This window comes from Schistocerca cancellata, chromosome 4, assembly GCF_023864275.1.
Source record: "Schistocerca cancellata isolate TAMUIC-IGC-003103 chromosome 4, iqSchCanc2.1, whole genome shotgun sequence".
NCBI classification, from domain to species: domain Eukaryota; kingdom Metazoa; phylum Arthropoda; class Insecta; order Orthoptera; family Acrididae; genus Schistocerca; species Schistocerca cancellata.
Genome location: NC_064629.1, coordinates 639,848,972 through 639,862,549, shown reverse-complemented (window position 1 = coordinate 639,862,549; position 13,578 = coordinate 639,848,972). Strand labels below are relative to the sequence as shown.

Below are 13,578 nucleotides of genomic sequence, written 5' to 3'. Positions count from 1 at the left end.
TTGTGCTATGCTGATGAGGAGATTGGAATCTGAGAAGTTTAATTAGTGGTAAGTAACCTAGTCAGGATCAGATATAAAGATGTAATAAAATCTCCAATATAAATGTCAGTGCAGATATCTGGAGACAGCAGCAAGCAACTGCATTTTTAGTAGACGAATTGATATTGTCATATGACAACAGAACAAGTGTTAAAAAGAGTTGCACCACCCACACAAAATACAGAAGAAATTTAAGCACTCTTGAATCAGACTTTTAAAGAGAATACTATCAATATAAAACAGAACCTCTATAACAGAGATCATTCTACAGTTATCAGATTTACTGGCAGTAACAAAGATAAAAGTGACACAAATACTGCAACATGAGGATATTTTATACAATGTAGCATAGTGAATGATAAGTATGCACAGTATTGTTAGAATGCTGATAAATAATATATTTACTATAAAAGTAGTGTAGTTGACTTACTAGTGCTGTAATTTTGGTAAATGAAGCAAAAATTACTTTTAGTAGGTATTTGTTACAGTTCTTTGGAGTCTTAAAAGAAACAGATTAAAGTACTTCCTACTAAAATTTTCTGAATGATGCCATACATACCATGATAACAGCCAACAATATCAAAGACTTTGGCTGTTATTATTATAGTAGGAAAGTTTGGTTTTTTTGGTGAGTGGTCTCCTTTATCCCCAAAATATTTACACTCTACCACAACTTTCCTACTATAGCAATAACAGCTCAAATTTGTGGAATTGTTAACTATAAAATTTTAGCAAAGGAGCTAGGATTGTAGGAAACAGCAAAGAAAAGGTTCTAATAAATCTGAAATTAAAAAGGACACAGAAAACAAAAACCTCAAATAATAAATACCATGAAAAATCACTTTTATCAAATCCAAAATACAGTAAAATGTGTTTTCCTCAGTGTATTGTTATGACCAGTGTTGTTCTTTGTGAAAATCAGTGATTTTTCAGAAAACATTAAAAGGAAAATATTTCTTTGCTGGTGATATTAACATTTCACTCACATTTAGACGATGTGAATGCATGTTGGTTTGAAAAAATATTTTATGAATTTGTGTATAAAATTGTAAGCTCCATTGTTTCGTGTGCATTTGGATTTCAAAATATTTCTTTTTTTTCTCTGTATTAAGGGATCTACTTGAATTTACCCTTCTGATTGTCATCCTTATTATCAATCTGGCACCAAAGTACTGATATTTAGAGTTAAATAAACATTACCATTAAATTTAGTTGAGTGCTGTTTAGTTCTTGTTTTTAGCATAATCTGCATTTACTGTGTGGTTCTATTTATTTCAGGAACCTCAAATTGGTGCCACAAATATTTCCTGCAGCCACAGACAGCCGATATATTAGAGGGGTAAATAAGTAAAATTCTGTTATGCATTGACTGCTTATTATGCAGGATAACATTTTCCATTAATCAGATATATTCTTAAACAGAATGTTACCAAATACTTCACAAGTACTCAAGTGTACTCTATTAATGAGTGTTTTGTTTTGCTGGGTTGATAATTTTATATAGTGGTAAGCAAAGACAGTCACCATTCTGCTGAAGGCTCTCAAAAATTAAGTTTCTGGAAGGAGAGGATGTTTAGAATTATGTCTAACCAAAGTTAGTGCAAGAGATGATACCCAACAGTAATCTGAAAGTTCACAAAGCTACAAGGATTTGACTTGACAAGAACTATCTATTTTATTTTTCAGTCTGTTTTCAGTTATTGTTCCTAACTGTACCTGTCTGGAAGAGAAACTTCCATATACCTTTACAGGCAATACACCATTTACTGTTCCAGCTGCTCATGTTTTATTAGTTGAACATACTTGTAGGTAACAGGACATACACTCTAAATCTACAGTGGTGTTTTGTGCCACTGTAAGAGTTCAAATCACAAGACTCTGAATTAAACATATTATATCTTTTAAAGCAAAACAGAACAATCAAAGATGTACCAGTTAAAATCAGTTTAATACTGGTAGTGACCACAGACTGGTGAAAGTGAAACTAGACATAAACATCCAACAAGAAAGAAGGAAACTAATATCAGTGAAAATAAGAAATTATAAACATGGTTAATTTAAGTGAGAAATTAAGATAATTCCAAAACTCTCTTCAGATGAGATTCAAACAGTCAGCATAAGAAAATCTAGTTGAAACGATAATGAAAACAACAAGAGGAGTAGAGGGACCAATGAAATTTACTAAGCTACCAGGGAAGTTTATAGCTAGAACAAGAGGTGAAAATTTAAATAAGTGTTGGCATGACAGCATACTCAGAACTGTGTAAGTGTACAAGGAAGAAAATAAAAACAGATATAAAAAGTTAAAACAAATATGCCATAAAATTAGCACTAAAGAACAAAAGGAGCTGGAAAAAAGTTAAAGCTTTTGACTGGTAAAAAAAGAATATAAATTATTACTGATAAAGGGTGCATAACTGATCAGGAATAATCCTTCTACACAAAAAGCAAGTATTCATGATTTCAAGAATTACCAGCCCATCATTCCACTTGACTGAGTGAGGAGGTGCAGTAGTTACCACACTGGACTTGCATTCGGGAGGATGGCAGGTAAATCCACCTCCAGCCATCCCGATTTAGCTTTATGTGACTTTCCTAAATTGCTCTGTGCAAACACTGGAATGATTCATTCAAAATGGCAGGGCGAATTGCCTTCCTCATCCTTAACATAACAGTCAGAACCTGTGCTCCACCTCTAATGACCTCATTGTTGATGGCACACTAAACCCTAGTTTTCCTTTCTTCCTTCCATCAGTTTACTCCCTTTTATCTAAGTTTTGACTAAAGTCTTGATAAATTCCATCAATGCTATTGTGGAAATATACAAACTGTAGAACAAGTTGGATGCCACACTGAGTATAACATAATTGATTATATACTGATTTGATTGCTCACATTCAGTTGGCCCCTCTACGAACAGTGGAAGTCGACTGACTTTGTGCTGCTCCAGAATGTGTACAATCACTGCCAACATTTGCTACGTACCAGTATTGTGTGCCGTAACATGGAGCCATTGTGAATATACTGTTGATTTGGGGTGCTGTTGCACATAGTGATTTTTAATATTATTTACAAAAATGAGTGAAGAGGCTGTACCTGCTCCAGCTAGTGACTCGCTATCAACTTTCATGTCACTTCTGCAATGCATTAACCTGTTACACATTCATTCCTTTTATAGGCTGTAAGCTGGGTGCTCTGGGAGAAGGTGGCAGGGTTTGTTTTAGCAGCCAACGTTATGAGCCGATCCCAATCTTCTGCTCCCATCATCCTCAGGCCCAAGTAACAGTGTGTGATCACCCTGCATGAGGTAGTTAATTGAACCAATGAATATGAAATATCACTATGCATAGCCTTTATAGACGTTGAAAAGGTTTTTGGTTCTGTCAGCCACACTGCAATTATGCATGCTCTGGCTGAACAGAATGTAGATATGAAGTACACAAACATTGTATGTAACATCCGTGATATCATTTGAAGAGGAGTAAAGCAGAGTGATCCTATATCCCCAAAACTATATATAGCTGCCCTTGGGAAAGCTATGACACAAAGTTTTTGGAAAGAAAGGGGAATGAAAATGAATAGGAAAAGATTCACTGACTTTAGATCTGCAGACGATACAGTAGTCCTAGTTAACAATACAATGAAACTGCAATCGTCTATAAAGGATTTATCAGATAGTTGTGAAAAAAAAGGCCTTAAGATAAATCTGTCTAAATCAAATACTATGCACAACAAGTGGGTAACTACAAGACAAATAACAACAAACCAGAACTATTTAAAAAAGGTTAATTAATGTTTATCTGAACAGTTAATTGATGGCCAAGAAGAGATGTAAGAAACACAATTGTTTCCATATGTAATATGCAATTTAAAAAAAAGGTTGTTTTTGAACATTGTGTTCTTCCTATAATAACATAGAGCTATGAAATTGGAATTTAAATGAGTTTTTGAAAAGTGAACTATGAGCAGATGAGGGAGCTAGGGAAAGGAAACTCCTAGATATCACTAACAAGATTTGGAAAAGAAATGGAGACATAAGATCAATAACAGGAGTTCTCACAACTATATGATAAATCTGTTATAGAGGAGTGTAGTTGTATTGTGATGCTGGCTAGGACTACTGTATCATCCACAAATCTAGTGACTTTTTTCCCCATTTATTGTAATTCTTTTGACTTTTCAAATAACTTTGGTCATAGCTTTCTCTAGGACAGCTATAGTTTTGGTGTTGCAAGATCACCCTGCTTTACTCCTCTTTGAATTACTAATTCACTTTTGTATTTTTCTATGCAGATAAAAGCCACTGAGGTATCATATAAGCAGAAAGTGTAAAGGTTCTAAAATGGAAAAGGAAATGGACAGGACATATCACATGAAGAAATGATGGAAGATGGGCAAAAGCAGAACTAGAGTGGAGCCCCAGAGAAAGAAAAAGATCACAAGGCAGGCCACCTGACCATTGGAATGACAAACTGAAGAAAGTCACAGTGGACACACAGTGGACAGTAGGAGAAAGAGGCTTGGAAACAGCAAAAAAAGGCTGAAGTACCTGAACAATAAATAAATAGCTTCAGTTTTATCACTGCCTGTAGTGTGTCCAGAGATTATGATTCTGTATGAGAATGTTTTAAAATATCCAGATAAAACCATTTAAATCTGGAATGTTGGTACATTATGTAAAGATAAATAATATCTCATGCAAATGTGTAGAAAGGCGTAAATAAGAAGAAATTATTTTATAATTTTGCAAGCAATGTTACTGAAGATTTTGTTTATCTTGATCCATTTCGCTTCAATAATTTTAACATTTTGAAAGTCAGAAAAATGTTTGTCTAAAATTCTTTAGTGCAAACTTGTCTTTCCAAACTCCACTACTTGAAAGCCATATAATTGAAGGAAGTCATGGTTCCTCTATTAGTAATGAAGTTAACTGTAGAAGACAACAAATCATCAGTTGTTGTGTTATGGGTTGTACTTACCTTTATTTACATGGATATTATGAAAAGTCATGTTGTTCCACTGCTTTCAAAGATATGGTTTGGTTTTCTTCAAGGCACCAAAAAATGTCTTTTGTCACAGTATTGTCATGACAGTAGTAGTCATTCTAGTAGACAAATTAAAACAGTAGCTCATTATACATTCAGTTGGTGCATTCAGTGCAATTTTGCAAACTATTGCTGCCCTTCCTTTATTTGAAAGTGAGAAGCTGCCCTGTTGGTAAATAAACATGTTGCTTGTGCAAAGTATGTTCTAGTTTCTGTGAAAAATTGCAATTCACTGCCATTAAAATGAACTTCTTCCTTTGCATTTGAAACAATGAGAAAAAAACACCAGCAGAAACATTCATGTACCAGTACCAGAATATATATCATCTGCATATGTTCTTCAATCGAAGGTTTCCCATTTGGAAAAAGTCATCTAAGGCTGCTAGTGTGTAAAATGTCTTGTGGACTTAGTAGACAGATGAGACTGGCACCTTCTATTTTTCACATGTCAGTCTTTGTTTTTTTATCTTGAGTGGTAGTTTGTTTTACCATGTAATCATGTTTTGAATATTTGCTCACATTTCTGTTTCATGCTTAATTTGTAAATTACTGACAATGACAACTCACTCTTGAGAGAGCACTCTCATATGTATGTAACACCAAATATTACAGAACACATGTCTATTAAATTAATAAGAGAAGCTCCAGAATCTTTCAGACATGCAACGTGAATAGTAAAACATTTTGCAGTTGGCAGAATGCAAACTTTGACTTATAGTTTCGTATCCCCAAGTCTACAGTAACTACACCATAATGATGATATTGTAATTGTGACTTACATGTGTGTCACAGATCACCTTAAAGCTTTAAACACTGATAAGTCATTACCTTATAGTTAATTGTGATAAACTGTACTCGTACAAATTACTTTTTGGGAAATCCTAAATGTGCTGATGTTTTCAAACATCATTTAATCATAGGACGTAAGTTGTAATATAAAACACACCAAACACAGGCTTCACAAAAGCCAATATGGTTTCTCCCAGGTTCTTCACCCAAAGTATATTTTTGAAAGAAGCGGAGCCAGTGCCTCTCATAACATATCTGTAAATAAAGGCACATTTGGGTTTTATGTTCTGAGTGTCATCGATGTCTCAGCAACTGCAGGGCCAATTTCTTCTCGATTATTCTTGTTCATACAATACATGGTGGGATCACTTCTGTAAAAGTAGCGCTGTAGAATTTCATTCTAGTCCTACAGAAAGTGATGGATTAGTTCTTTTCATTGGCCACAATAAATGGTCAGATCACAGTAAATTTATTGAGAGGTTAAAGGTCCTGTATAAGAACTGGTCATTGAATGTATACATACTTCTTTCCATAAATGAAACCTGGAATGTGCCACCTGATGTAACTCGAGTGACTGCTTCACATGAATTCCAAAATAAGCTGCCAGTTGATCAGAATCAATTACTAGTCAGTTAAACTGAGAGAAATCATTTGCTTGTGTTGCTGTTATTTATGAGAGAATTTTCTATTTGTACTTCTGATATTAATCATATTTGATAAATGTAAAACTGAAACTGGGCTATGATTATTACTTATCTTAATAACCACATTGATTTTAATGTAACTTTTCAGATTGGCTTACCAGCTTTGGGATTTTCTCCAATGAATCATACACCAGTACTACTGCATGATCATGATGAATACCTCAATGAGAGCATTTTCCTGAAAGGTATTGAGATATACGAGAACATAATACCTGCTCTGGCAAATCTGTCAGATCCTCAGTAATGTATTTATGTAACTTACTGGGATATTTAAAAAGATATTTACACCAATGATTTCACTAAAACAAAGTATTAATATATGAAAACTGATATATATCTCCTCCCCTATGCTGTTAAGTAATCACGTAGTCAAGATTTAATATTATTTACTGAGGTGATTTTTAAAGCAAGGTTTCAATTGAGAAATAATAAATGTAAACAATTTGTGTGAGGGAGAGTAGTATCAGTTTCTGATGAGAAAATTCATACTTGTCTGTTTAAAATGAAAATAAACATTGTTACTGATTGTTATCTGTTAAATTGTTCCCTCTTCAATGTGTCAACATTTCTAAAATGTATTCATTGTGAGGTCTGTCTTGGTATCATAATTCCCAAACAATTGTGACTTCATGGACATGAAATTTTTGTTTTGCTTCATCCTTAAAAACAAATGACCTTCTTCTTGTTTCCTCATTGCATTAATACTGGTCTTAAAGACACAGTGGGATACACAAAATAGTTAACTACTTAAGTTTTAGGACAGGATTTGTCTTGACCAATATAAGTGTATATACACATTTTAGTTGTGTAAACTGTCTAAAGAGCAATTTCTTTCACATGGATCATTAGGCCATTTTAAGAATAAAATTGCTTCCACATGGTCACAAAACAGAAACAGCTAAAAGTTAAGCAGCTACTTCTAATGTTTGGCATTCTGCATGCACAAAGTACGTGACAATGATATGGTAACTGTAATCAAGTTACTTTCAAGAAAGAAAAGATGACTTTCTCAATGTGTGCAATTTGTGAAAGCAATAGTTTGCTTAAATAGTAGGCTTAACAATATTGTTGCATGGTAGAAGATAAACATGATTGTTTTTAGATATTTTAATTTTACTTTTGTATTTTAACCTCATATACTGAAACCTATGTTGAGTGTTGTTTGTTGAAACACAGAGTGGTTGTTCTAATTAAAAATGTAACAATAACCAGTAATTATATTTATACAAAATTTCAAATTAAGTATGTATAAGAATTATCCACAATGTACTTGCATGAAAATGATATCGTAAATAAATTGATAAATATCTTGTTACATAAGAAACTTATTATGCAGCACAATGTGGCGCTTTAAAAACAGAAACACAAGAGGGGGACAAATATTATGACATTAAGAATATCCTTGAAATTACTTCACTCACTAAACCTATTTCTTAAGTATGTCAGAATGTTACAGTAGGTCACAGATGAAAAAAAAAAATTGGTGCAGAATAAATTGAAAGGAAGAATATTAATGAAGAATGTAGTGAACAGGTTCACAAGTGACATAGCTTTCTGTATTGAGAATCAGTAAACAATTGAGTAATCTTTTTTCTTCATTATTCCAGAGCATGTAAAGTAAGGGACAAATCTTTTCTAGTGATGGAAGCTCAGCCAGAAGGGATTGTGGTGCTGTTACAAAAAATGCAAGAACCCATAAAATTCATGATTTTTTGCCATCTTTGGTTATATAAGCTGTTTACTCATGACCATCACTGCAGGAATAGTACTACTAGTGTCAAAATGTGGAAAGTCACACTTACACAATTTCAATACATATTACTATCCACAAACACAGGACATCAACCTGTCAAAAGCACTAAAGGTGAAAAATCTGTATTGACAGGGTAAAGATTAGGATAGTGGTGGGGTCCTAGTATCATGGGTGTTCACAGCTAGACTCATCTCTGACATTCTAACATCAACAATAAAAAATGTCGACCATCAGATTTAATTAAGTAGGGAGAAAAGTATAGTTTCATTGAATCATTGTAACAGTCACACTAGGGAAAGAGGGGATACTGATTGACCATGGGAAGAAGTTTAAAAGAGTGCATATAGATACATTTTATTCTTTCATAACATTCCTAAAAAACTATGAATCCAGTTTTCCTTTTACAACAGGTTAGAGACAATGAGTGGAAAGCAAGAGAGGGGGTAACATGTGGGATCACTGCATCTACTGCCAAGGTAAGAGCACTTTACATACTGTGGGGAACTACATAGAATCAAAACTTAAAGGTGCACTTCAAGCAAAATCAGTCTGATTCAGTTTAGTAAAAAACTACTACTTGGCACAATAGCTGAAGACACATGTGATGGATCTAAATCCTCTGCAACTAAATTGAATGAATCTTCCAAACTATGACAGAAGCTGCAGACAAAATAAATGACCTATTGAAAGGAGCTACATGGAAATTAAAAGTATTGTGTGCTCCACCAGCAGGCATCAGTTTTAACTACCCCTTAATTCTTAATGAGACCACAAAAATAATTGTCACTGAAATGGAGGAACTCCTCTGGTCTTGGTGGTATTTCAGCAGAAGTAATGAAATCAAATCTTATGCTGATTTCATAGTGCAACCATGCCCCCCCCCTTTCTCCAAGACATGTTGCTACTGATTTTAATCGGGCAATGAGTTAATATTTGTTTACTGAAAAAATGAAATATGCAGTAGCAATACCCAATTATAATTGAAGATAAGTAATAGATACTACATTATAGATCAATCATCTCATATTGAGATGGTCTGAAAAAAAAGTTTGAAAAGGTAGCATAGAACAAGTTTGGTGGTAAAGCGCTATGAGGAACTTCTCTATAAAGGATTCTCAACAGAGGAAGCAATATATGATCTCGCAAACTCGGTTCTGATAGAACTAAACAAGAAACAGTTTTTAGAGGAAACTATGGCATTGAAGGTATCCCCATTGTATGGATGAAGCCAACAACAGAAACAAAGGGTCACTGTAAAAAGTAGTACTACAGGAATAAAGCAAAGTCCAGAGAGGGACTTGATAAATATTGTCCCACAAGTTGTGGTCCTAAACTCACTCCTGCTCTTGTACAACATAAATGATTTGTCAAAGACATTGGGTGAATCTTCGAAGACTGTGATGTTTACTGATGACAGAAGTGTGCTGAAAGAGGTGCCACACAAGTCCGTATGAGGCTTAGTTAGGGGTATAGAATAGACTTAAAACTGGGCTACAGCAAGTAGAGACCAATAGGTACACATTAACCGAAACAGTTTGTGATATTCCTAGGTATCCAAATGTATAACACACTGATATGACAAGATCGTGTTGATGAGTTCTGCCTGATTTGCACTTGGAAATCTCTCTCACTTTGTTAACATCGAGACAGCATTAGTAGCGTACTTTGCATACTTTGAAATGTCTCTGGTACATCAGTCCAGCGAATGTGAAAGCCCACCAGAACACATGGACCTCAATATCAGCTGCTAGATTGTACTACTATAATGTGCAAGGGCTGCAGTCTCTGGGGCAGAGCTGGCTGTGGAGACACACAAGCGCGTCATGCGGCAAATCAATATCCTTTAAACCCATCAGCGCAGCTGCTCAGTCAGTCTGTGTTGCTTTCACTGCGTTATTGTGTTGATCTCACTACAAATCGTTGTTTTGATTGTGGATTGGCCACATCTTAGGCATTTCAATCTTGATTTGCTCACTGTACTTATTATCCCACTGTGCCAAATCTTTTCTGTCTTTCTCTTGTTGTTGGCCACCTGTTTATTCTCTGATGCCTCGCTGTTGACAATCTTGGACAGTCTTCACAATTCTAGACTTATGCCCCATCTTGTTTGATTCGTTACAAATGGCGATGAGGTAAAAAGTTAGCAACAACCCATCGATGCAAAACTCGTAAAACAGTAGCAGTTGCAGCACCAGTTTGAGCAACACTGCAGCAAACTGACTTGCTCTGTCAGGATATTCAGCTTTTGTCAGATCGCCTACAGATTCAGGGCTCTCATTCCATGCAGGCTGTGGTCACTTCCCAGGCAGAGTGTTGCCCATCCTTGCTTCTGCCATTTAATGACACCAGCAGGGATTGGGCCAAGTATTTGCAACTGCTGAAATAGCACTTTGTCACTTTTCATCTTTTGTATGATGCTCTCCAACATTCACTCTTTCTTGGGCTTCCCCAAGAAAGGAAGTTGGCTCCACACTCAAATCCTGTCACACTCATGTTCAAAGAAATGTGTTCATAGCTGTCCAATTATTATTTTTACAATTATATGTGGTCATATCATGCCTTGATTTCCATCAATACCACAAGTAACCTGGTCACTCGTAACACTTGTGAATGATAGATATGCATGGATTGAGTTGAGTTGCGATTGCACTTGTACGAAACCAGCTTCCAAAACATCATATGGTGATTCCTTGATCATAGACACAGTGGTCCAATTGGCTCCAGATCCGGTATCACACTCTGCAGACCTCAAACTAGACGGCCCTTCCTTGGACGCTTGCCCCTTGGGATATCTTCCCATCCACCACCTTCCAGAGACTCTTGGAACAGTTAACCATGTCCATCCTTGTTTACACTAACTTAATGACTTGGCACAAGCACTACACTACAGGACCACCTGGACAACTTTTTTACCTGTGGTCTTGTTGCAATTGATACCACCAGAGGTGGCACCTGGTGATAGCTGGTAATACATCACAAGAATTCTGCTAATGCTGACAGTGGTCACACATGTCAACACTGCAGTCAGTGATGCATGTCCGCTAGGTCCAGCCTCCTCCACTGCTGACAAGAGCAACCTCTGCAGACTGGGTAAAGGACAGCTCTGTGGCTGTTGAATTCAGTTTGTCATGAGCTGGGCATCTGAGTGCGCTGCATCTTGCCTCGTGACTGTGTGCTTTTTTGTTGATGAAATTTTGCTGTGAACCATGGACTCTGATTTTGGATTGTACGTCAGGATTGACACAAGTTATGTAAAGGTAGATTTACTGACTATTGGTAGAATTTAATTATTTGCCCCTGGCCAAAAACTCTGACAGTGACAGTTTACTGCTCCACTACATCTGGCCACCTATCTACCTTTGTTGATATCCCGTGAAGGGATACCACAGTACCCTTTTTGCCATGTTGCATGATGCAGGGCTCAAGTGACACACAATTGCCAGTTTTTTTTTTTCAGGACCAAGTGGGGTACCTCAGCCACTTGCACAACAAAGAAGGGATCCAGCCCACTGACTAAAACTTTTCTGTGATTGACTCACTACCCCTACCCCCAAAGTTTACAGGATCTGCAGGCTTTTTGGGGAAAGGTGATTTAGTATTCTAAATTCCTTCCACAGGTAGGCCAAATTATGTGTGTGTTCAGTTGGATGTGCATTCATTTGATGTGAATGGCTGACTGTGATCATTCTCCCACACAGCTGAAGCATCTGCTGCACTTGGCGCCCTGCCTTACACCCTTTCCTCCATCACATCCGCTGGTTTTGGCCACTGATGCTTCTCTCTATGGCATTGGTTCTGTGGCTGGTTGGTTGGTTGATTGGGGATAAGAGGACCAAACAGCAAAGTCATTGGTCCCATTGGGTTAGAGAAGGATGCGGAAGTAAGTCAGCCATGCCCTTTCAAAGGAACGATAATGGCATTTGCCTGCAGTGATTTAGGGAAATCACGGAAAACCTAAATCAGGATGGCTGGACACGGGTTTGAACCATCATCTTCCCAAATGAGAGTCCAGTGTACTAACCTCTGCGCCACCTCGTTCAGTACTGGTGCAGAACTGGAGCATAAGAATGATGACAGTACCAAGCAATCAATTGTCTACATCGAAGACAGTAATACACTCTCAAAAGAACTCCTAACAAATCGAAGAAGAAGCTTTGGTAATCATCTATGCCATTAATAAGTTCCCCGTTTATCTGTATCGAACCAAGTTTACCCTCATTAGAGATCAAAAACCACTGGTAGCATTCTTTGGACCCCACTCTCTACTTCTGGAGTGATTTGCGCAACGGCTGTGATGCTGGACTCGTTTCCTTAGATCATATGATTATATCATTAAATTCAAGCCCATGGCACTACGCACAAATGTGGATGGTCTCTCTTGTTTCCCCTTGGGGCCCAAACTGTCATTTGACCAATAGGAAATGTCATGTTTCCACGATGAAGTGGGGCGACAGAACATCTTGGATGGGTTTCCCATTACAGCTACTCAAATCACTGCAGATATGTGCTGTGAGCCTGTCTTACAGCACGTCCTGCACTATGTGCTCCAAGGGTAGCTTATGTATTTTTCGAAATCCACCGATCCAGAGCTCTGGGCCTGGGTTCACCTCACCCACCCTGTATCGGTCGTCTCTGATGTTCTGCTGCTTAACGCAGAGATGGATACTCATTGTTTTGTCATCATGTCTACATTGGAGAAAGGTGACCTTCGGTTTGACGTGGTATTTGAACCACGTGCCGTTGCTGGCGACGATTTACATCGTTGAGAGGTGGAGGCTAGATTAAAGGCAGACTGAAAATTTCGATTCCATTACTTCTCAGTCCCGAGCACACACTTTACCACTAGATAACCAGATCCAACTAAGAAAAAAAATTAAGACCTTAGTAGTCTATCTTGAGCGATAGTGCCATCTGTGCATTCAGATATGTTGATAAATTCTTTAACCAAGACAGAAGAAAGAAGTGTTGTTTCTTTGTTAGCAGGGTACTGAGGAATACAGGGAAACGAAGTAGAAAGTAGAAGGTGAAACAGATAAATGCTAATATGTGACACGCACTGTGGTGCTATCTGTCCCATCATTCTTGAGCCGTTAGATAGACTGTTTGGAGTGGGGGGGGGGGGGGGGGGGGGGGGAGCAGAGGTAGCAAACTGTAGCTGGTGAAATCCACGACGTAGCCGCGACGTTTCACCTTTATGCCATTTGGCCATTCGGATGAAATTAATATAATGTTCGAGTAAAACCAGCAC

At 37.0% G+C, this 13,578-nt stretch overlaps 1 protein-coding gene and 1 long non-coding RNA gene across 2 annotated transcripts in view; one reads left to right on the top strand and one right to left on the bottom strand.

Moving 5' to 3' along the window:
• The window catches only part of LOC126183895 (aminoacylase-1A), a 110,850-nt gene extending 102,982 nt beyond the window's left edge, over positions 1–7,868 (top strand). Inside the window, exons 7-8 of the mRNA XM_049926218.1 lie at positions 1,318–1,378; positions 6,666–7,868. Coding sequence (XP_049782175.1) covers positions 1,318–1,378; positions 6,666–6,821 — 217 coding nt within the window. The 3' untranslated portion in view covers positions 6,822–7,868. The remainder of the gene's footprint in view (positions 1–1,317; positions 1,379–6,665) is intronic.
• Positions 1–13,578, bottom strand: part of LOC126183896 (uncharacterized) — a 50,099-nt gene that overhangs the window by 18,690 nt on the left and 17,831 nt on the right. The window lies entirely within an intron of this gene.